The sequence below is a fragment of the Schistosoma haematobium genome, chromosome 3 (assembly GCF_000699445.3).
Source record: "Schistosoma haematobium chromosome 3, whole genome shotgun sequence".
Lineage (NCBI taxonomy): Eukaryota > Metazoa > Platyhelminthes > Trematoda > Strigeidida > Schistosomatidae > Schistosoma > Schistosoma haematobium.
The window spans coordinates 8338196-8362118 of NC_067198.1; the positions used below are offsets into that span (position 1 = coordinate 8338196).

At 32.2% G+C, this 23923-nt stretch overlaps 1 protein-coding gene across 1 annotated transcript in view; it reads left to right on the forward strand.

Annotated features, from left to right (window-relative positions):
* Positions 1-23923, forward strand: part of ADAMTS9 (A disintegrin and metalloproteinase with thrombospondin motifs 9) — a gene marked incomplete at its 3' end in the record, with an annotated part of 107185 nt that overhangs the window by 67124 nt on the left and 16138 nt on the right. The window contains exons 19-28 of the mRNA XM_035734055.2: positions 2993-3308; positions 6101-6561; positions 7131-7757; positions 11073-11420; positions 12973-13215; positions 14813-15100; positions 16227-16508; positions 19512-19688; positions 20916-21054; positions 22885-22976. Of these exons, the coding sequence (XP_035590096.2) occupies positions 2993-3308; positions 6101-6561; positions 7131-7757; positions 11073-11420; positions 12973-13215; positions 14813-15100; positions 16227-16508; positions 19512-19688; positions 20916-21054; positions 22885-22976 (2973 nt within the window). The remainder of the gene's footprint in view (positions 1-2992; positions 3309-6100; positions 6562-7130; positions 7758-11072; positions 11421-12972; positions 13216-14812; positions 15101-16226; positions 16509-19511; positions 19689-20915; positions 21055-22884; positions 22977-23923) is intronic.

Consider the following 23923-nt stretch of genomic DNA (forward strand, 5'->3'; position numbering starts at 1 on the left):
GGGGGGATGAGCATTGGACAGAGAAAAATACTGAGAAGCTTCAAGTCTAATTAACACGGGATATTACGTCAATATAATATTTGGAATTCAAAGAATAAACGCTGTATTATTCAGTTCACTTTATTTTGTTAGATATCGTTCACTACACACAATGAATGTCACATGGAACCATTTAAATAAACCTGAAGTTTGTATTCAAAAATCCAACTCTAGTCATAAAATTAGTTATCATTTTTAATCATTTCTAATAATTGGCTGATTAGCGATTTATAGGTTGCTTTCATCACAAACTGATGCAAACAACTGAACTCCGAATCTCTAGTCCAAAGATTAAGCGCTAACAGTAAAATCTAAAGGTCTTGATTTTGATCCCTGATAGGGTATTAAGTAAACACTTTCAAATAGTCCCATACTCGAATAAAACTGTGCAACATAGTTTTCAATGGTTACATAGTGTTTGATTCAAGCTTAAAACAAAAGACGTTTATTGTTCCAGCATAATTGAAAAGTTTTGTTATCTAATTTATTAAGCTGTCGAAATCAACGATTAAAATCAATTCAATTCTGGATATTTGTTTCTCTAAAAAAGAAAAAGTTAACCTATATAACCAAACTTTTACAAAATAAATTTATATCCATAGGGTCGACATCTTTAAATATCATATATTTTACAACAAGTAAACATTACAAAACGATAATAAAGTCTGAAAAAATATAACAGATTAACTATAAAATGCCAACTGTCAATGGAGTATAGAGAATAGACGAAAGACTGGTTAAATGTCATTCCAGATGAAAAAATAACTGGCCTTGTGTATACAAACATAAAGCAAAACATCTTAGTTTAGATCACGACCACTTCTGAAAACCTGACAGTACTGAATAGCCGTTTTTTCCTACCACAGAACTCCTCAAAGGTTAGCATCGGCGACCTTGCACCCAAGAATTGAACTCAAGATATTCGGTTTCGAGCACGAATGCCAAAACTGTATACCACTGAGCTGGTATCCAATGATTTACAAGAATAACTTCAATTAACTTACTATACTGAGCGACCACATTCCATTGTCTGTGGCAAATAACTGCCTCACATCCTACATAGCTGAATTTCATTGGTCATGGCTTTTCACTAGAACTTCAAGAGTTGCATCTAGATGATGGAGAAGATTTGTAGCTCAGGTGGATGATTTTGATGGAGTTTTGTTCTCTGAGTTGGATAGCTTGGTCGTGGAGCTTTCGTCGTTCTTCTAAACGACATCATCAGCACAAACGCTTGAGAATTTTTATAAGCCTGGCACTCAGGTCAACCAACAATCAACAACCACATTGAAATCGATCCAATTTATCAACCAATCAGGAAAATTATGCACAAATATAGGAACAAAAATCAAAGGAATGGGAGACACACCCAAAACAAAGGAGTAAACAATGACAAATTTAAGGTCAATAAGAACCAATCAACGTCGAAGTGTACAGAACAAGCTGTGAAACGCATATGGAGAAATTCGAACACTTCACTGTTATCTGAATTTTGTGCTGATGATGTCGTTCAGAATAACGATGAAAGCTCCACGACCAAACCATTCAGCTCAGAGAACAAAACCCCATCGAAAATTTACATCTAGAAGCTGCCCACTAACAAGCACATAATTATTAATTGTCTTTAGAGTTTCAAGGTTTTCTAATAGTGGTCTAGCTAAGATCACTTCAGGATTCAAACTACGAAAATTCTGTAGTCTCCATCAATTCCACCATACTAAAAATAAGGAATAATTAATCTGACTTTCATAACGTTAATGGTAGTCCCTAAAAATTTCTTATGTCAGTTGATAAAAACGTTTTTAACATGATAACTAAATGAGGTAATGACTTTGTACGCATTTAAAACTAGTTATTTACTTATTAAGAATACAATGTCAGTCACATGTAATTCAGTGAATGTAGTCTTTTCAATGAAATCATAATCAAATTATACATTCATGCCCAGTCAGTGAGTTAATCATAATGAACATTAGAGTTTAGCACAAATTAGTATCGAGCCAAATAATTATAACGTATTAGCACAATGAGATGAATAACTAAAGAATTGAAATAATGTAGTAGTTATAATGATGAGAGATTAATTATTGAGAATGCAGTTGGAAAAGACAGAATGAAAGTTTATGTGTGAAGGAATGCTGAAATTCAAGATATAGAGTACGAGTGCATTTGTACCATTCCTGCCGATCTGAGTCATATCACCCAACGTCTTGAACCACTGATCATTGCTATTAAGCCGACTCCTACCAGATGATTTGCATCTGCCAACAAATCTCAGACCACCCGCCAATAGTTTCACAGACTAATGCCACGTTTTAATTTGGACGCTTTTAGAAATTATCTGACTTAACCTTACACCAATTAACATTGTCCGTCGAGGTGGGCACTTGTAAGATATATGAAACATTTATCCCAAGAAACCTCAACATACAACGATTCACTACTTACTCACTTACTTACACCCGTTACCCCCATGGAGGAGCATAGACTACAAACCAGCATTCTCCATCGAACTCTGTCGTGGGCAGTCTTTTCCAGTTGCTATTCCCTACATGCTATTTACATTTTTACTTCATATGGTTCACACTATCGTTTTCTACAACAGAAACAAGTAATTTTTCGGCGTTATTCCTTATGTTCCCTTTACGTGATGTAATAAAAACGTCGATTACTTTCAAATTCCACGTAAAAGCCTGATAGTGTTTTTCCTAATACTGGTTGGTTGGTCTTCAAGCATACTTTCACTGTTAGACGAACGGAATTTCTCTGAAATATCTTTCGTTGTAACCAAATACAGTATTATGATTTCAATAGTCTATCAAAGCCATGTAAATATCCTTGTGTTAGCTAATAAGACATCATTAGTTGCATACAACGAACGACTTCATTTCTTCAGAAATGTTGCAAGATTATCATAAATAATTTTCTAATTTTACTTATTATATTTTATTAGATTCGTGTCGAAAACTCGCATACAACTCAATCTTTACCAAGAGTGGAATACAGTTACTTTATTGATAAATCACAAAAAAATAATTCACTATATTTCATTGCGGAAAGTGAAGCACGATTAGCTGAAGATAGAATTAATCGTCGTACCGGAAGATCACAAGATACTCACTCATCATATGAAACAGTTGATAAATTAATTAATCCTGTACAGCATAAACCAAGTGAATTGGATAATCGTAAAATTAAGAATGAGAAACCAAAAATATATTTCGTCTGGAGAATTAGTGAACTACCCACAGGTTGTACTACGTGTGCAGGTAACTGATGTCAATAATTTTTTTAAAAATTCTGATTACGGAAGATTTAGTAAATATTAGACATTTTAAATATAAATTTATTAGAACACTAAAGGACACATAAGTTAGATTTTTTTATATGGAAATAAAATAATTCATATTTATTGTGAAGATTACCATTTCTTTAGTTAATAAATATTGTATATTAATCTTCAACAACCAGATTGATTTTAGTATAGGAGATTTGTAGAGATTGTTAAATTTATAGTTTACATCACAGATTAAATTTGGCTAGAGAAAGTGAAAGCGTGGTACAGAGGTTTCGACAAACCATGGGATTCCGCAGGAGTACATATACCTTCTGTAGTAAAAGTATAGACATTCTACTAACTCTGTATGAGCAACACCGAAAGTAGTTTAGCCAATAAACATACATCTAGTTTTCATTAGGAAGATGACCTAAATATTTTTACGTTCTTTTAATCAATTAACTGACTGTACGAAAAACTCACTCATTTTTAGACAATACTATTATTGGTTCGAACTATTAAACAGTGTTTACTCCCAAACTCATACAATATTAGCAACAGGACATTTACATTATTCATTTGTTATCTCTTAAAACCGTATCACATAACTACAGTTACTACAACTGATATTCTATGATAAAACTAAGTTATTTTGTCTTCTTTCAGCTTCATATGAGTAGAACGAAAAAAAGCAGAAAATCCTTCAATCCATAATATTCACTCATTTTATCAATTACTTTGAATATTAACTGACTTTCATTGTTTACTTATTCTGAGCAACTAAAAGTCTCAAAACATTTGGATTTAAACTATTTGTATACATAAAATTACCAGATTAATCAGATGTTATTTGCTGACTATATATATTGTTTGTTTCTGTATATTAGGCAAAGTGACACTTTCAATCATTAACTGGGTGTGGATAATAAAATGTAGTGTTAACAAATCCAAGACAATTTTACTGAATGATTTAAACACCTGTAGTCCAGTTCTGTCGTTCGTTCACTCATTCATACATTTTGTTGTTTTGTTTTTCTTCGATTTTTACATAAACATTTCTGTTTTATGTTCACAATTCAAGTATTTTTGTGATTTAAAACTAGAAAACGTTAATCTAATTATTCTTGCTTCCTTTACTTAGTGACTTATTTTCTCTTTATTGATCTAGTCCATATGTCTACTTAATTAAGGTAATACATTATACATATATATCACATTCCCTACTAAAACAATTATAATAATATCGGAATGGATTTTCCGGAGATTGTAGTAGTGTTCTAGCGATTGTGTTCGCGCACGAGACTGGTAGTTCCTGGGTTCGAATCCCGTGGGTGGGATCGTCAATGCGTACTGCTGGGGAGTCCAATGCTAAGACGAAACTGCCGTCCAGTGCTTCCAGGTTTTACATGGTGGTCTAGCTTCACTTGACTCATAATCTCAACTATTAAGATTATAATAATGTAAATTAGCAAATTTCAATTACTAAACCAACAAAGATGTCATGTTTATAAGACAAATGATCATCTTTAGAAGAGATACACCACAAATATTTGATTTAGTTGAAAAATTTGTAGACAACGATTTGATTTTTAAGATTGCACTTGTCACTGACATCATCTGTGGGGACCTATACTAGGTCAACACAGCTGTTTAATGTTCTGTGATTTCTAACGATTCTCTAGCTGATTTCAATACATAAAGTAAACCACCTCAATAATTAAAATAATTTCGACAAATCTATTAGCCAAGCAGGAATCACGTACTCATTATGAACTCTCTTCTAGAAGGATTCCTAGGACTTTGATTAAAATTAGTAACTGATCAAGCCTAGAATTGTTGCAGGTTAGGGAATTACCTTAGAATGGTGTTAGATGACTAATGTTCTGTAAGACCGATTGATTGAAATAGAAAGTGAGGAAGGTTGGATGACATAACACATTGCTCTACAGGTTAAGGAATAAATTTTGAGGTCCATGGTTCAATTTTTAACAACTTGGTATGTATGCACCGTTAGATTGGTTTTCGATCAGAAGACATAATATATGACGAAATTATAATCACTTATCATTTGAAAGAGTTTGAGTGATATTATACTTAAATAATATCAGTTACTTTTGTGAATGTTATCAATAAGCAAACAAAAATACGTTACAGAAATGCAGAAGGTTATCAGATTCATACCATCTTCGACTTTCGTTCTAATTCATATGATGAGCAGTGAAACTAGTACTTAGTTAAACTGCGAAAGTCAAGGAACAGTGACTAATGAGGGATTATATGAAAGGGAAGACCACTCAGTAAGTCACGCCCATTCACATCAACTATAATATTGTGATGAACCAGAACACAGGTTGGAACAACCGATTTTATCACAAAGTTACGGAGTGCCTTGATAAAATATGAGAACTAAACATTGAATACTTCATTTGCAAATTTCCATCATTTGTCTTTCATATTCTGTATCCTTCTTCCTATTTACAATTCCTTTCCATTTCCCATTCTATTCTCTTCAACTTGATCTTCTTAGCCTTCTGCTGACAGGGCTTCCACTTCCGACTGGTGTTAAATAATACTTATATTGACAGGCTTAAGTAGTAAACACCACAATATTCCCGTTTTAATCTACGTTACTACACTGAGTTTTAGATTACTTTTCTAAGAATTGTTGAGTCTGGCCGTTCACTGTGTGTGCTGTACAGAAACTAAGCACCAAAAGTATTTGCCTGAAAAACTATTTTATTCACAAGTTCACATCACAAATAACACAATTTTTTGCTTCCACAGGAAACGTCACAACACCTGCAGAATGTTATCCATTAGTTCCGAAAGATACTGAGCAAAGTCAATTTTCACAGTTTGATCTATTGCGACCAGTAGCTGATTATCTATGCGCCTCTATGCCAAAGCCTCCATCAGTTTTCAGACGTTGTTCCGACTATTGTGGTGTACGATGGTCAGCTAAACCAGTTCTAACAGGAAAAACATCAAATGGTATTCATAACTTTTATACTAGTAGCTGTTCAGCACGATGTAATGAAGGTCATGAAGCTGTCGAGTATGTGTGTGAAGAATATATTGTACCTGCTGAACAAAAAGATAAGTCAAAAGGAATTTGGAGAGTTGCTCAACTAGGAGAACTTGTATGCCATAAAGCAGGCTTGGGAAAAGCTCCACCAAAACCAGCTTATGTTACATGTAAAGGTTCATGTTATCCTGTGTATTGGATTTTATCGAATTGGACAGAAGTAAGCTTAGTTTACAACTTCATCAGACTAACTTTCCAACTAAACTTTAGGTCGTTTGATCATTAGATTTTTTTAGTAAAACTGTCTACATTTTTGCCCACTTAGCAAGCCCTTCTATGAAAATATTAGTCCAATCGCTCTTACTACACAAATGGAGTTTAGCTAATCTACCTCCCTATACTAGTTATTGTTTATAAGAAGTCTTCGTTCCACAGCCAATTTATGATATGAGTGTTGATGTTCAGTTGCTTGTCCATAAACTCAGGCTGGTTTCTAATTAACTTCATGATATTTGGTAAGGAAATATCACTGAATGGTTTTATAAATGTGCAATGATGAATCGTGACAATTTCATCGTCCTGTGCTAATGGGGCATGACAGCCCAAACTAATATACACGTGTGCCATGTTCTACTTTGTGTCTAACTGACTAACTACATTGCCGCTTTGCAAAGTTTCTAACTCAGCTTATTATTATACAACATTTCTATAAAAGCTTTTGGCTAAAATACATGAGCAAACACTGTATTGAAGTGTCAATTATCCTAAATAACTTTTTATTTGTTTTAGTGCAACAGTTCTTGTGGAGATGGAACACGTAAAAGAATTCTTTACTGTCAAGATGAAATTGGGCAAAATTGGCCTCTCAATGAATGTATGACTTACGGTGAATCAATGATTTACCATTCAAAAGCTCCAAAACAATCTGTCACTATTCATTCAGCTCAAGAAATCATTCTACTTTATCAACAAAATAACAATTTCCAACTATCGCTTGAACACAATTTATATATTGAACAATATGATGAATGCTTTTCTTTATCTAAATGTCAAAATGATATTAATTGGTCTACAACTAAATGGTCCGAATGTGAACCGTTGGATGAACAGATGAAGTCCAATTGTCGTCTAGTTGATAACATTACGGATCGAAAAGATTTAATCAATAAAATTATTGGTGTTCGTTACCGGAATGTTTCATGTATCATTGATAATAATGATAATTATCATAATTCACTAAACAAATATATAATGCCTAATCAATTGACGTCGAGTTATTTTATGAAAAGAATACAATTAGATTTAAATTTTTGTCGTAAAGCTAGTATGCTTGGGGAGCTAGTGGAAGAACCATATGGTAGAGAAGCCTGTACTCAACCAAAATGTTACAGATGGGGAAATGGACAATTGTCAGCGGTAAATAAAGCAAATTTAGCTATTTTTCAACTACTATGCACTTTAAATTCACTTGGTGTTGTTTTACCTGTATCTTCCAATCGTTATTTAGGACTGCAATTGATCAGTCTCTTGTTGGCGTATGTGCGTCCTGTGCGAATTGCCTCGATATAGCCTTACGTGACAAGCTTTTTAAGTAAAGATGGATGGTTAAAATAATTTAAGGATAAAATAAAATACTTCTAAAGATAACGATCCGCAATAAGCGAGCTCAGTGGATATGAGTACATAGAACAGTAATTAACCTTTTCTGGATTCTTGGAATACAAGCTTCAAGAAACAAATTATGATCTCAATGTCTGCAGTTTATAAAGTCTTGTCTAATTACATGTAGAGCATCTAGATAAATTACAGTTATAACATAATTGTTATGATAGAGTTAATAATATACTACTAACTTATGGTTAATTTAAAGTACTAGAATGAACAAAATCATCAATTTACTTGGGAAAGTACATAAAGTAGGTATGGGATAAATTGATATTGAGTCAGTCAAAGCTGTAACAAATTATCAAACTATGTTAACATTTTTTATTAAAATTAGGTAGTAGATAACAGCGGAATCCAGAACGTGCGTTTTTGTTCCTATTTGAGACTCGTAGGCAGGATGTACCTGCACTCCAGCGTTGATGCTTACACCGTGATATTGCTACTATTGTTGTCTTTCTAATTACGTGTTATTACAGTGTCCTGGATACTAATTGCTATTTTTTTATATATGGGACGATAATGACAAGTAAAAAAAGAGGAACTAAGCTTTTATAAACCAAGGTGTGAGCATGTAAGCCATGGTTTTACCACCTTATGATGAATTCATAAATCAACGTTAATGTTATAATTTATTAACTTAAATAACACTAATTAGTAAAATCTCATAACACAAACAAGTATATGTCATTTTAGATCATTTTAAAAACTCTACATTTCACAGTATATCTCATTCTGTCAAAACAATAAACACTAAAATGGTACCTTTACATAAAATAATTAGCATTTAATTGTAAACTATTGATAAAGTTTGATATATTATAAATCTTAATAAACAGAAAATAACTGCGTATTGTACTGATCTATAATTTTCAGAATGAGTTAACTTACATTTGTTTAAATGAGGAAAGAATATTTAAATACTAATTCCAAGCTAATCGACATATGCTATCTAACTTGGGAATTTTCCTCGTAAGTTAACCAGTTGATTATAATCAGCGTAGGATCAGAAACAAATGTTTCTCACCATAAAATATTACACTTTACACTACCATAGTAGAAAAGGACATTTAAAGAATGTGTCAACAAATTAAAAATACCTATGTTAGTAAAAGGAGTTAAATATTGAGGATATACTATCTATTTATCACTAACGCTTCAGGTGTTAAAGATGTTACTCATCAGAAGACCTTAAATTAATATAAAATCTGGGTGGGATGAGCTAAGTTCACCAAACTTTCAAGAATTGGTAATTTGTATGTCACTGATCTTCAAAGACTAATATTTGAACAAAGAATATTCTTTTCGATAAATTTTCTTCAGGTTCTACAATTTCATATCCAAATTATTTATCCGAAAAATGGCCATGCTAAGGGCACAGTGCATCGTTTAAAGTTAAACCATGTGAATTTAGGATTGCCAAACAAAATAGAATAAAATGCTAATGTTGATATAACTCGAATGGAATGTTAACTTGTTAAGTGAAAATTTAAGATGTAACTTCATTACTCACAAATGTTCCACTCATAGAGACAGTAGTACATATATGTGAACAGCTGAGTGAAAAAGAAATCGAAACTACAGTTCTTATCAAGGTCGTAAAAGAGTTCTTACTGAAATGCAGAATGAATATGAAATTCAAGTTCAACGGAGAAATCTATAGACAAACGGATGGTGTTGCAAAGGGTTCACCATTGAGCCCTATGCTAGCTGACATTTTTTCGAGCCAAACTAGAAAATGGTCCACTCAGAAAGATTATTCAAAAATTCACATTTTACTATCGATATATGGATGATACGTTCATCCTCCGTAAAGATAACACATCACAGTAAGAGGTTCTTAGGCAGTTTAATGAAGTACATCTAGCCATTCTATTTCCATCTGAAAAAGAGAGTGATGGTAGAGTAGCCTTTTTGGACGTTCTTTTGACTAAGAAAGCGGATGAATTATTAAAAAGGAAGTTAAACAGAAAAAATACCCGGACAGGGCAGTAATTAAAACTCTTAGTTACGGAATACACACAGTATGTTCTATGGACATAGTTGAAGAAGAGCTGAACACCTTGTGTTATACTCTCAGGGAGAACAGATACCCTAGAAAGATTATAATTAAATACGCAGTTATTTTCCGTTTATTAGGATCTAAATTTAATTAAAAGATTTTCATATAGGTAGTACGCGTATATATTAATCCCCAGTTTAACGTGTTTTAACTGATAAGTCGATTGTTATATCTGCCTCACCACTGTTTTATGCACATTGCCATCTGCTATATCTGAAAGAGACATCTCCGCTATGTTAGTATCAACTTTGTTGAGTTCATTCATCTGTAGTGGTAAAAGGAACATAATTGCCGCATTGAGTAATAGGTCATATTTGTCATATAGAGCAGAGTTTATACTGCATTGATACAAGGAAATATTGACCTGAAAATGTCACACTGAAAAATGTTCACACCTGTCAACCTGGCCGAAATTCATAACAAAACACTGGCCTAATTAATGTCATCCTCTTATCTAGTCTTCTCACAATCAAAAAATTTCAACATAGTGTACTCGATCTTCAGTCACTTTGACTAGTAATCATATTTATTTCTTGATCGGAGGGATTTAACCAGCACCAGAGAAGTAAACAGACATGACATTTATCAATACTCAGTGAATAATCATCCATATATATATCTTCATCCTACAAGAGAATAATCGTCGCCCCAAAATGTCATATAAGCTTTAGTCCGTGAGGCTAGGTGATATAGTCTCGAGTCTCACAATGCTAATCAGTTCCCTCGAGATTAAGGATACGCCTTTATAACGTGTGCCGATTAGAATAAAATCAAAGCCCTAGATTTCCCATCGATTACATTTAACTGCCTAATGTTTGTCAAAATCACTTTAATTTAATACACTATTGACATTTATTAATCAATCTATAAACTATGTTAACCTGAAATTATTAGTTTCACAAGATTTCGATCGATAAATGTCCTTAAGATTCCCCTCAATCTTTATGTTTTATCTACTTTTTTAAATATAACACATATTTTGGTTCCTTTTACGTCTGCTTCTTTAGTGTTCTGTAAATTGCGGAAGCGGAGTGAAACAAACTCGAATATCATGTGAAAGTGTTATATTAAAAGATGATTTGGATACAAGCTCTAATGAAAAAAATGTTGTTTTACAAGGAATACATATTGTTGACAATGATAAGTGTTTGCAAAATCTTCAGTATATGCCACGTTTATTTACTGATAAAACAAACGATACTATATTTGTGGAAACTGTTGAACGACGGATAAATAATGATCAAGAGATGATACCTATAAAAGTTGACAATATAAACGAGCCTGTTGTGCTGACTTGCAATGAAGCTCCATGTGATTTGCGTGTACCAGCTTGGAGAACAACATCATGGAGTGCAGTTAGTATACATTTGTTATTTTGCCTAACTTGAATGATTCTCTAAATCATTTTATGCCGACTTTAAGTCGTTTATTTTTCATAGTTTTAAATTGGAAAGGAATATTCAGGTGGACTATCTCGATCCATTTAAGTTAATTAAACTATAGATAACTGACAAAATTAAGAACACCCGAAACGTTGGTATGAATTCTTAAAGATGTAGAAATAAGCAAATCAAACTACTGAATATATATATATATATATATATATATCATAGTACACTATAGTAGTGTTTGTGAAGATAATAGAGAGAAAATGAGTTCAGTAAAATAAAGCGAAATATTAAAATAAAAACTCATTCTTTGATGTTAAATCTATGTTTCTAAAACATAATAGTAAATTTATCAACATGTACCATACTACTTTAGTGGATTTAATGTTCTGATAAATAAACCGACTACTCAGTTATATAAACTGGTGTCAAGTACTAGACAATAGTTCACCGTCAAATTAGTGATTACTGTATAAACATAAATTACAGGTCCTATTGTATTATTCAACTTCTGAAATGTATATATATTATTCTCCTAACAAGAAGTTCTTTACCATGTTAAAATAAATTCACAAATCAACTGATAAGATAAAGATTAAATTACATAAATACATAATACTCTTCACAAAAGTTAAAATACCTAAGGACATTTTAGATCAAAAATCAATAATTGACGAAAACGTGTCACAGTAAGTTTTAATCTGATTGAGCTTATTGTTTAGTAGGCATCGGATAACATTTTAAGTAGTATAAAGTGGTAAAAAAAATTCTTTTTTAGATTGTACTGAATTTTTGTAAAATATTTTAAATTATTTGACTATAGATTTGCTTGTCAAAATATTTTAAATACAAACTAGAATATTGAAATGAATAGATCCATAAGAAAGCCTAATATTAAAAGACTAAAAGAGTTATCATAGAGATTATTTGGTCAAATTCTTGTAAGTTTCTAAAGAAGGTTTAAATACATTTATTCTAAATATTACTGCAGATTTAGGAATTTACCCCAATACTTTCTGTATAAAGATTTGCAAGTTGTTTTATGATGAATCATATAACAGTTGATACCATTCATTAAATTTATCTCATACGATAGTTCATGTTCATTAAATAATTGCATGTTTACATCAAAAACATTCGGATTTTCATAGATCGAGTGTAAATTTTATCACTGTAACAACTTGGATTAACCCATTTCAAATAGTGTCAAACGCATAAATGAGACTTAATATCTCATTGGCAACATCTTTGATTCCCAATCACACGGGTTCGAATCCCATGAGAGGTTCCCCCAAGAGTGAAGACAAGTAACGAGTTGCATAAAATCTCAGCCCGTAACATCTTGTCAACCGCCTTTAACATCAGTGTATAAGTTACTTTAGGATAATTGAGTTACTTCATTGATAGTTGCTGAATGTAGCTCATATCTTAGCTCTTCTATTGACAATTTTAGATTATTTGACATTGACATACGATATTCATCCACTTTTATTGGTGCTTACTTTCTACTACATTTCAGTGCTCCAGTTCTTGTGGGCTAGGTGTTAGACAAAGAAACGTTATGTGTGTAGTCGAAACACAAAATGCGAATCTACATAAACGTCATTCAGTATCATATACTTCTATATTTACGGCGAGTCGATCCAATATTGAAGTAGTTGATTCACAAATATGTTATAATGCATTATTGCCTGTGCCAACGGAACAAGAAACGTGTCTTGAAGCTCCGTGTCCTATATGGCATGCTGAAGAATGGCAAGAAGTAAGTTTACATTACAATAATTAATTGAATAGATGTTTTCTAAAATCTCACTGTTCCAATTTAGAAGAGAGGGAATAATTAGCTTCAACACATTCTTCAGTTCAAAACAAAACCTTCAGTTATTGTGAGTGTTAAGAGCAAAAAATTGAAACATCAACAAAGAATACGTCTGTCAGTATATGAAAATTTTATCCTTACATAGTAATACTGTTCTAATCGTTCAGTCACATCAATAGGACTTCATTTCATGAAGTGAATATGAACTATCTGATTAACCAGTCCATAATGATATCACACGGTACTTACCATTTAGCATTAGGTATAGCCAGTTTAAAAACTTTGTTAATCTGTAAACAGGACAAAGTGATGATCACTTAAGTGTTCAAAGTTTAAATGCTGACAAGTTAGGAATGAACTACCTGCAGCTTTGATATTCAAGAGTTCTGATTACTAAATTCTTTGAGTAGGAACCCGACACTTTTATATGTAACAAATTCATAACGTCAACATTTATGAACTAGTTAAATATTTTACTTTTTTAATCTGCTCTTATTCTAGACAAAATAGTACGTCGAATAGATTAAGACTAGAAATAGGTGACATTTGTCACAGACATTTCAGTCAGTGCTCTATTGAAACTTTGTTGATTAAATCATTACTCTTTTAGCAAAACTTTAGTTCGAACTCAAAGTAATTCATTCAGTAATTCGATTATACTCAATATGTTTATCTTTGGTATATTGCCATACGACAGTGAACTTTACATGCCTCCACTTTCCAAAGTAGGATCAATAAAGTATTTCGACCAGAATACTTAGCGATTTCATCTATTTCCTCTGTATTAATCCTCTGATTTATGAAAACTAAAATAGATCGTATACAGAGAAAAAAATATACTTTTGCTCAATAAGTATTCATTGAGCTAGAATCAACTTGACTTCAATATAATTATATTCAACCATTATTTTTAATTATGTATACTGAGATTTAAACTAAAAATATTTTCAGCATGAGATTGTGGAGATGATTGAATTCCATTGAAATCAAGAGTTGATCCAAGTTAGAAGGAAGTCGCCCATTATCATGGATTGACTGAAGCTAAACTTCTACACCACTAGATTCCGGTTCAGTGGTTTAGAGACTAGGCGTTCGCTGAGAGATGGAGGACCCTGTGTTTGATTCTTGGTTATGGATTCGTGGATATGCTCTGTTGAGGAGTCCCATACTAGAACCACTCGGTGGTCTAGTGCATCCAGTTTCCCAACAGCTGTCTAACCTTTATTGGGTTTGTGATCGCAAGAAAAATGTTTTTAAGAATTGATGAATTGTTGAGCAGGAGTATACTGTCTTATGTGGAACTTGACAGCTGGACGTACTTAGATCCTAGTTTTTAAGCTCACATCAGGACTAGAACCCATTGCACTTTGCTTCAAACACCAGCGCACTATCCACTGAGCTACCGAATAACCACTTACTTGTTCAATGGGGATGAGGTTTAGATAATTATTAATAAAATTTTGGTTGATCCTGCCGTTGATTTTCAGGACGATTTTGTCAATAATGAATGACACGCATTTTATCATGCTTTTTATTACAGTGTATAGGTGAGTGTGAGTACGGAATACAACATCGAAAAATTAGATGTATCATTGAATTGGCCTCTTCACAACAAATAAATAATCATTTACAAAAGTCGGAAGATGATAGTTCATTACGTCCATCGATAAATCATCTTGATTCTTCTTTAATTCGTCGATCACGTTCAGCAAATGTAATGGATGTTGATCATGAGCGTTGTCGAAATGCCGGTGCCAAACCAATATTAGAAAGACCATGTTTAATAAACCTAAGTTGTCCTTATTGGTATAAAAGTGAATGGTCAAAAGTAAGTTCAGTTCTTTAAAAAAAAACTTAACTAACAATCATTCAATTACATTGAAAATTACTCACTGTCAATTGTGTATTCTGATTCACTTAGTTATGTAACTCAGCTGAGATGCATTAGTTTATGCAGTGAATTTAAAACTGTCAGATTGTAATTCTGAAACTACAGTGGATCTACTTGTATTTAGATATCCAAGTACAATATTTAACCTTTATATATAAATCGTCACTTCACACTTTGATAAATAGACTTACACTGATTACCGAGTATTGACTGTATTTTTGAAGTGTACTATACTGTCGATTCGGATCATAATACAGAATGTGTACTTTTGAGTAAATAGCGTATTCACAATACACTGAATTGATAGGAATCATTCATTTGTGTGATTGAAAAAAGAGATGATATTACATAAATCCAAATATATTGGAGTCAAAAATTATGTTTAAAGCGTCAGTTAATAAAGAGTTATTTGATTTTCGTTTGCTCATAGTTTACTTTTACACAGTTGATGATATAAGTAATTCATTGTGTAGTAGACATTCTTGTGAAGTATAGATATCTTAACAGTTTTTCATGTATTCAAAAATCCTTCCTCCTGAATAAAGCTATTTCAATGACCCATTTTTCATGTATACACAAAACAGCGAAGTAGCTTTATGAAGTCATTCTGTAAATTAACTACAACTATAAGGTATCAAGAGAAAGATAGGACTGAAATGAAAATGGACTGGTTCCTGTGTCACTGCTTTGTTAGCCTTAACGTGAGGAATTAACTGTGAACACGATAATATTTATATAAAAACACCGCACAAGTTTTATTTTCCTTTGTGTTTTACAGTAAAGTCTGAGTATTACTGATAGATATTCGTTAGCTGATACGGAGTATTAAAAATCTTATTTTTACGCTGAGGCAGTAGCATGGTTTACTTTCACTGGTGAAACCTAGTTATTCACAAGCTACTAAGTAAGAATAAAGTTATTCCTCATACAATTTATCTCAAAACTGTTTCCATAAATTAGATCTACTCATGAGTTCAACTGTTCATTAATATTTTAGAATTAGAATTTTTTATAATCCCTCATTAACATTTGTACTAGTAGTATATAAACACTTTTATTTCAGTGTTCAGTAAATTGTGGCATGGGAGTACGATCACGTCAAGTTGTTTGCCGATCTTCAAATGGGACTGTAATTAATGTTGAGACAACAGATGATAAACAAGTATTTTATTACAACACAGAGACATCTCATGTAAATTCACTTCAATATGCCATACAGACTATAAAAAAGAGTGCCACAACAAGACGCAAATGTCTAAGTCCACGTCCTATTGATAAAGTTTCATGCAGAACGCGTCCATGTACAGGATTAGAAGTATTCTGGTGGCCCGTTACATCATCTGAGGTATGTCAGACCTAAACATACATTCAGCTAAACAGAAATCTGAAACTATTTGATTACTTTTTACCAACTTTTGGTTTCAATTGATACCTTATTCTCATTTATTTCTTTATTTCAATGTGTAGGGGATGCTAAATAAACTGTCTTTATTCAACCCTATACTGGTCTAATTGCAATATTTCAAGCACTGAAAATAGACTAATATTCAAATATAATAGCTAGCATACTAGTGACTTAATTCAAAAATGTACCTCATGTTCTAGTAAAAAATCCCGACTGTGAGAGTTCGGAAACATCACGTATGTAACACTTTCCACCAGTGACATTGGTTCATTAAATATGGTATTGGACTACTGAAAGCCAACCCAGTGGTTCTAACAGTTAAGTGTTCTCCACGCGACCCAAAAGCCCTAGTTCCAATCCCTTATTGTGCCGTGGATGTGTACTGTTGAGGAGTTCTATGCTAGAATAAATCAACTTTTTAGTAATCCCTCCTTTCCAATGATCGTCTAACTGAGACCAATAGTTGATGTAAGCTACAAACTAACAAGATCATTAGTTGAGTAAAATTTAAACATGTTTGAGTTTTGAGCTCTTTATTCAAGCACCATGTGTTTGCATATTATTTAGTTTAGCGTCCGAGATTGACTAAACTATAGAACTAACATTCAGCTGTAGAATAAGAATATTGCTTGATTGTTGAATTCCCTCACATACGCCAGTGATCATATCAAAAATGTAAGGTGGACATGAATATTTAAAAAATCTAAATAATAAAAATCATCCGAAGCTATTCTCTATAATAATTCTGGCCATAATTTTTATTTTTCTACGACTTTATAAACATGTGAAATTTTTTTTAGTTTCATGTCTATTTTCAAATGTGTTAATTCAAAAACGAGAACCCTTTATTGACAATAGACTAACACATTTCACTGGTATAAATCGAACAAATACTAATTGTCAGAAAATTACATGACATATTTTTGAATGGATATTCATATTTCTTATTGTTAATTTATGAGAACTCAGTGATTAAGTACTGATTATACTACTTACTAAATATAGTACAACAGGTTCTACCAATATAGTGGGTCACGATATATTTAACACTTCGTTCTTCAAATAATCCGGTAATACAAAACACTAAAATTTGAATCGCTTAGACAAACTGGTTTGTTCTTTTTTATAAATAAACCAACAGAGTTTAGGCAACTAGAGAAAGCAACTTCTTCAGCAACGAATTATGATCATCAAAATATGTCTTTCATATTAAAACTCAAAACAATTGACTTGTAAGTGTACATTATGAGTAGTGAGATTTTTGGGAATCCGTTATCATAGTTGTTTACTTAAGAAGAAGTCTCGTATAAGAAATATTTATCCTATCTAATTTCATGAATCTGTATACAATAATCATTTGTCAAGTGATATCTAATAACACTTTTCATATAATTAAGATTTGTGGTTTGAAGGTAGTAAATATAATTAACTAACTTAAGTAAGACAACCATTGGAAATGAAGAACCAATTGACATTTGTTTCATTCTATTTCGAGACTACGCGGCAGCTATTAACCACGAACACATCCGAGATAAAACACAGAATATTTCGTTGTCGAGAATAATATATTATTGTAGCACCACATGATCTCAATTCAATTATCTAAGTTTCTAATGCAAATAAATTCTTACAATACTGATCAGTTATTAGTCACTATCACCAATGATATTTATCTCAAAGATAATTATTAGTGAATACATGTTTATTATTAATATAGTTCATCAATGAAACTTGTTCACTATGAAGATTTCATATGAATGATTGTAGTTGGCCATAGTAACTGAATATAACAGATCACTAGATATTTATTAGTAAGCTCCAGCAATTTGGATAAGCCTCCCGGTCTCCCAAATTGTACAAGCATTCTATGTACCTACATTAATGGCTACTATGGTTGTCAGAAGGAGTATCAGCCTCGTGAATTCCGGAGGAACTCGGCTTTCAATGTGAGATGTCATGACTCTTCTGAATGAAGAACTTGTAACTCCCAGGGCAGAGTTTAAATGGTTTGAATTACTTTTTCTGGTTAGCGTTTTTTTATCGAGTTAGTTTTCTACTGGATGGGGCTGCTAACCGCATGTCCAACCCTCCTCCTTTATCCGGGCTTGGGACCGGCAGTAGTCTCAGAGGGGCTCCAGGTGGAGTTTTATTAGTAGGCTAGAAAATGTTAATATTAAAATAAAACATATTCTATGGAAGGATATTTACTTAAATCGCCTTTAAATTTGATCTAAAACTAATTTTTGCATCGATCAAAAATAAATTCAGAATTTCTCAGTATATTGATCATAAATAACGGTCACTCTTCACTGTTATACTGCCGTGATGAATAATTTTGCATTTTTCGGTATGATGTATTTGAATTATTGCTTGTTTTTACCTCACATGGCATACTGATGTGTAAAATAAATCCGAAATTATTCAACAAATGATAGACCCATATTAGAACTACTAAACTTCTAAAGTCCTGTTCTTGAATTTTGATCATCTAACGTCATTCTGGATAAATTGACAAGCGTATTCTTTATCATTTCATTAGAAAATGTCGTCGAAACATAATTTATACGGTAACCATCACTTTCAATGATGGCTTTTTGATAGTTATTAACTTTTATGAATAAATGCATAGGCTGAAACCGATTTATCCTTCGATAAATTGGTTGATTACTCTGCGTGAGTCGTTTGAAACTCTCCCATTAGCCCTTAGAAAAATAGGTGAGATAATATGATTTACGTGAAAATAATCCGTCCATCAGAAGCATAGATAACGAATCGTCTGACCAAAAAGTCTTTTAATTTAGTAAGCACTTGAAATATACTTGCTGAAGTTGAAGTGTGAAAACCTTTAGTTTTACAACTGAAAATTACTAATAACTTTTCTGACTTTTAAGAAGTTCCGTGTTGATCTCATATGATCTTCAAATCATTTTTTCTATCTTTCAGTGCAATATAACGGGATGCGAATTGACCAAACGTGAAAGAATAATCAAATGTATCAGTCCAAGACGTGGTCCAGTTCATGATGCGGTTTGTAATCATTTAGAAAAACCATTGAACTGGACCATTTGTGAATTGTTCAAATGCAAACGATTTGAATGGAGTACAGGATCTTGGAGTTTAGTAAGTCAGAAAATCAACTCTTCTATGTAGTACTTAATTGTTTTATGTTGACTTGGTCTAAATAAAGGTATTGCGTCATAGGAAAATGGTACTAATTAATAGTTCCTTGCAAACTACACAATATTTTTATTTAACCTAATAAGACTCACTAAATTTCTAAATATATATTTATCTTTTAGTTACTTATAACTGATTGTAATATTTGTCTGGTTGAATTGCTAACTAGGTATATGAATACAATTCTACTACTGCTCTAGTCCTCACAGTTCATATGTCTATGTAAATATGATAAGTAATTGCTACAATGTTCATAGCACTTAAACAAAGATATCGTTATTGACTGTCATGAAACATTAAAAGTATCATATACGCAAACATGATGTTAACTTGGAAATAGAATTTACTTATAAATACGAAGCAATTTAAAAAATTTGTAGTTACAATTCCGTTTCAATTAGGGAATAACAGAACAGGTAAAAGTATGATAAACGAACAAGCCAATTAGAAAAGATCTTTTGAGCTCAATTTAAGTATCATGTTCAACGAGTGATAGAAATATTTTTATGATCTCAAAACGTTCAAAATAATAGGAAAACATTACGGTTTGTAACAACAGAGTAAAAATGTTAGTGTCGTTGTAGATTGTATATAACAGGCAAGTCAAAACCATTAAATCCTAAACCCTTAATCTTGAAACAAACCCTAACTCTCGTTCATTCATATGGCTACCGAGCATTTTTACACTATAGCTGATGTCATTACGGGATGAAAACCTAAACCATCAATACTTAATTTTTCCCTAAATATCTAACTTTAATAAGGAACAGTATAAAGACCCACAAACCTGATCGAGTGCTTATATAGGTTCGACAATATAGACAATCTACATCCGTAAGAATGAGTTTACATTATCGTTGTTGCTTTGGTTTACAGGTAGAGTAACTTGCAGAAAACACTGATGGGATTACTAATTACGTAAAATCGGTTTACTCCGTCCAGTTTTATCGTTTCCTTTTTGGCAAACTATCTATTTACAAAAGCTGTTTTCTTGTTGGCTAGAAACCAGTTGGAATTCTTTTTAAGCTCGTCCCTATCTATACTTTTACCACCGTCTTTTTTCAATCAGTTAGCTAAAATAATCAAACTTTACCAAGTTCGTCTAACTTACAACATTTTTAAAGCTAATCATTTTTCCTCTCTTTATTTTGTTTCATTTTTTAATCTTAGTGTCCAGATACTTGTGAATCAAGAATGAGATCTCGTCAAGTAAAATGTGTAGATGATTTAGGTAATGAATATTCAGAGACTTTATGTCCAGCGAATCTGAAACCCAGTAATCGTGGTGTATGTCCAAATTTATGTGCAGGTATGTGTACAGATAATTTGAATATTTATAGTTGATATTGATAAACTAAGAAACTTAAATCTACTTTGAAGATAATTGATAACACGAATTGATTCTGGTTAGATAAGAATCAAAAACCAGAGAGTGTTTGGATAGTTATTTTGTCATAGTTTGGAGCTTCACAACAATGCTCGTCATTAATATTGTCATAGGGAGAGCCCAGAATCTTCAGGCTTGAAACAAAGGATTTGTAGTAGCTTAGCTTCGCTAGTCAATCACCTTGATAACCGTTATTATATAAACTTCAACGGTGTTCGATATCAGAAATCAATAAGAAGCGGCGACTACAATTTATCAGCGGATAGCACAGATTACAAAGCTATAAGCACGCCGAGCGAGTTTAAATCAGAGAGGCGAATAGGTGTATGCGAGCAAATGCAGAGCCGAATTTATGGTCAGATCGAATAAGGGCACAGTAAGGGAAAGGCTAATAATAGAATTCGAGTATATATATAGAGAGAGAAGAGAATGGCTCATCGAGCGATATTTAAGCTATAAACATTTAAGCTTGAGAGATATATGCATAGGCTGTCATGTGATCAAGCGTACACGTTTGTACGGACAAGATAGTGATCATAATAGTACAAAGAAATACATGAGTTGTTATTGCTCAAATAAAATTGTCTGTTAAGTTAGTAAAAGGGCTTAACAAAAATTAAAAATAATCGAAATTGATTGCAGGAGGGCTGCGATAGATTCTTAGACAAAACCGTAGACCAACTTTCTATAGTGTTCATTGTTTGTCTCAGTTAAATTTGATCCGTAAGAGAAACTGTTTAAGAACTGTTCAATCCTTACAAAATTACCATTCTAGTAAAATTACATTAATGACCTATGAATTATGCAATCACACATCAAGCAATCAAACACAAAGCAGAGCTTGAGTTTCTAGACACGAAATGTTAAAATTTTCACATCATATTGGATGCATGTAAACCTATAGGTGATAGAACAATTTAATTTGTGTAAATAGTCAAAAAATGGCTTTAAACAGATCATCTTCATTATTTGTAAGGGTTTGAGTCTTTCCGTTGATCGGTATTTACTGACATATGCATAACATCAGCACCGAAATGAAGGTATCACTACTTAAAGAGTTCCAAATAGAATGAAACGTACATCCTATATCCCATTTCTTACCAATACTCAATTTTAATAAAAAGGATTTTTATTACTGTTCAAAACACACAACTTATTCTATCTCTAATGGGAATTAATCATTGTTTTGTCTCGAGAGACATTAATTTACTAAATATATTGAATAGTCACAAAAATCATGATCAACAAAGAAAACATAATAATAGTGTGTAAAGTTTGATGCTAAAACGGAATTGTCAATGTGAGATATGTCAGATTTTATTAATGTTTAACTCTTCTACTCATTTAGGGACATATTAACAACAGATACATTTCGAATTAACTGTATTATCTCAATAATATTTTACACTGGAGGTTATATGGCATCCGTTGTTAAACTCATAAAATATATATAACAAGGCATTGATCTCCACAGATCATCGAGTCATTCTTATTTATCTATGAGTTCATTTACGTTCCGTTTTTGTAAAGGTAGCGAAATCGAACACCATTACTTTTAATTCATATCAAGTTATTTAGTTAATTTTGCACAGGTTACCTTAATAAAAGTTTACAAGTTCGTAAAGAAGATTTATCTATCACTTCTAACAAATGTGGTGAATAACATTACAATTTTATGAGTTTACTCATTTAATGTTTAGAAAGCTTAAGAAAGAAACTGTTTTGTACTCATTTTTTCTCTTATTAATACAGATGTCCCTAAAAGTTGTCGTGAGTTAAAATATCGTTATCCTTCAGCTGATGATGGCACATATCAATTATTAATTGAACAATCCTTAGTTTATGTAAGCTGAATCTTTCCCTTATTGTCAATGCTTGCTTGTAATATGTATAGATTCCTACCTAATTTTAGTATACTTTTTCAATTGTTAATTGAATGTTTAAAATGATAAGTTTTGGTAAGTTTAGTTTGATTAATATTTACTTCTTTAATTTATCAATCTGTATGTATATCGTACTCTTTACTAGGACTAAGACTAAAAATCTATTAACACACAGATTATAATGAATCTCAAATTCTGTATAATAATGGTATAACACTGAATTATTTTCATTTATTTAAACTAATATGATTCGTTTATGATTGACTGGTCACTGAATAGTGACCAACGTCATATTTGTCTAGTCTTTTGGTGCCTCAGGTTTCAGTGTAGCCATCAATCTACATCACTCGACTTTTCTTGCACTCATTGTGTGAAATGCAATGTAATTTAGAACAGTCCATAGAAAACTCTGAATCTGTGTTTCGTTCTGGTCAACATTTATCAGTCAGGTGTACCTCTAATCTTTAGGGAACTGGTACTCTATAGACGAGAAATATTATCCAGTCGACTGTCTAGAGAGCTTTGAAATGTATCTGAGTGATATTGGCTTATACAAAATCAAATTTTTATGACAAAGTTAATAAGTGGACATTTATTAAAATTAGAACTGGACGATCAGCCAGTGAAGAGAAATTGCTTACATTTACTCAGTACTAAATATAAATATATGAGATATGGGGACAACTAGAAATGATCGAAACCGGTAAACGATTTGATCTATTGGCAAACAGTTGTAGCCAAATTTCAGAGAACACCCAGTAAACATGACTCCAACTATTTGTCAAGGTCATATAACTAAGTATACTTTTCTTATAAGTGTATCTCACACATGTTGTTTAATGTATTATGCATAATTTATTTTCATTACGGAAATTATCTCGAATCGATAAAATTCGCAAGAATCACAG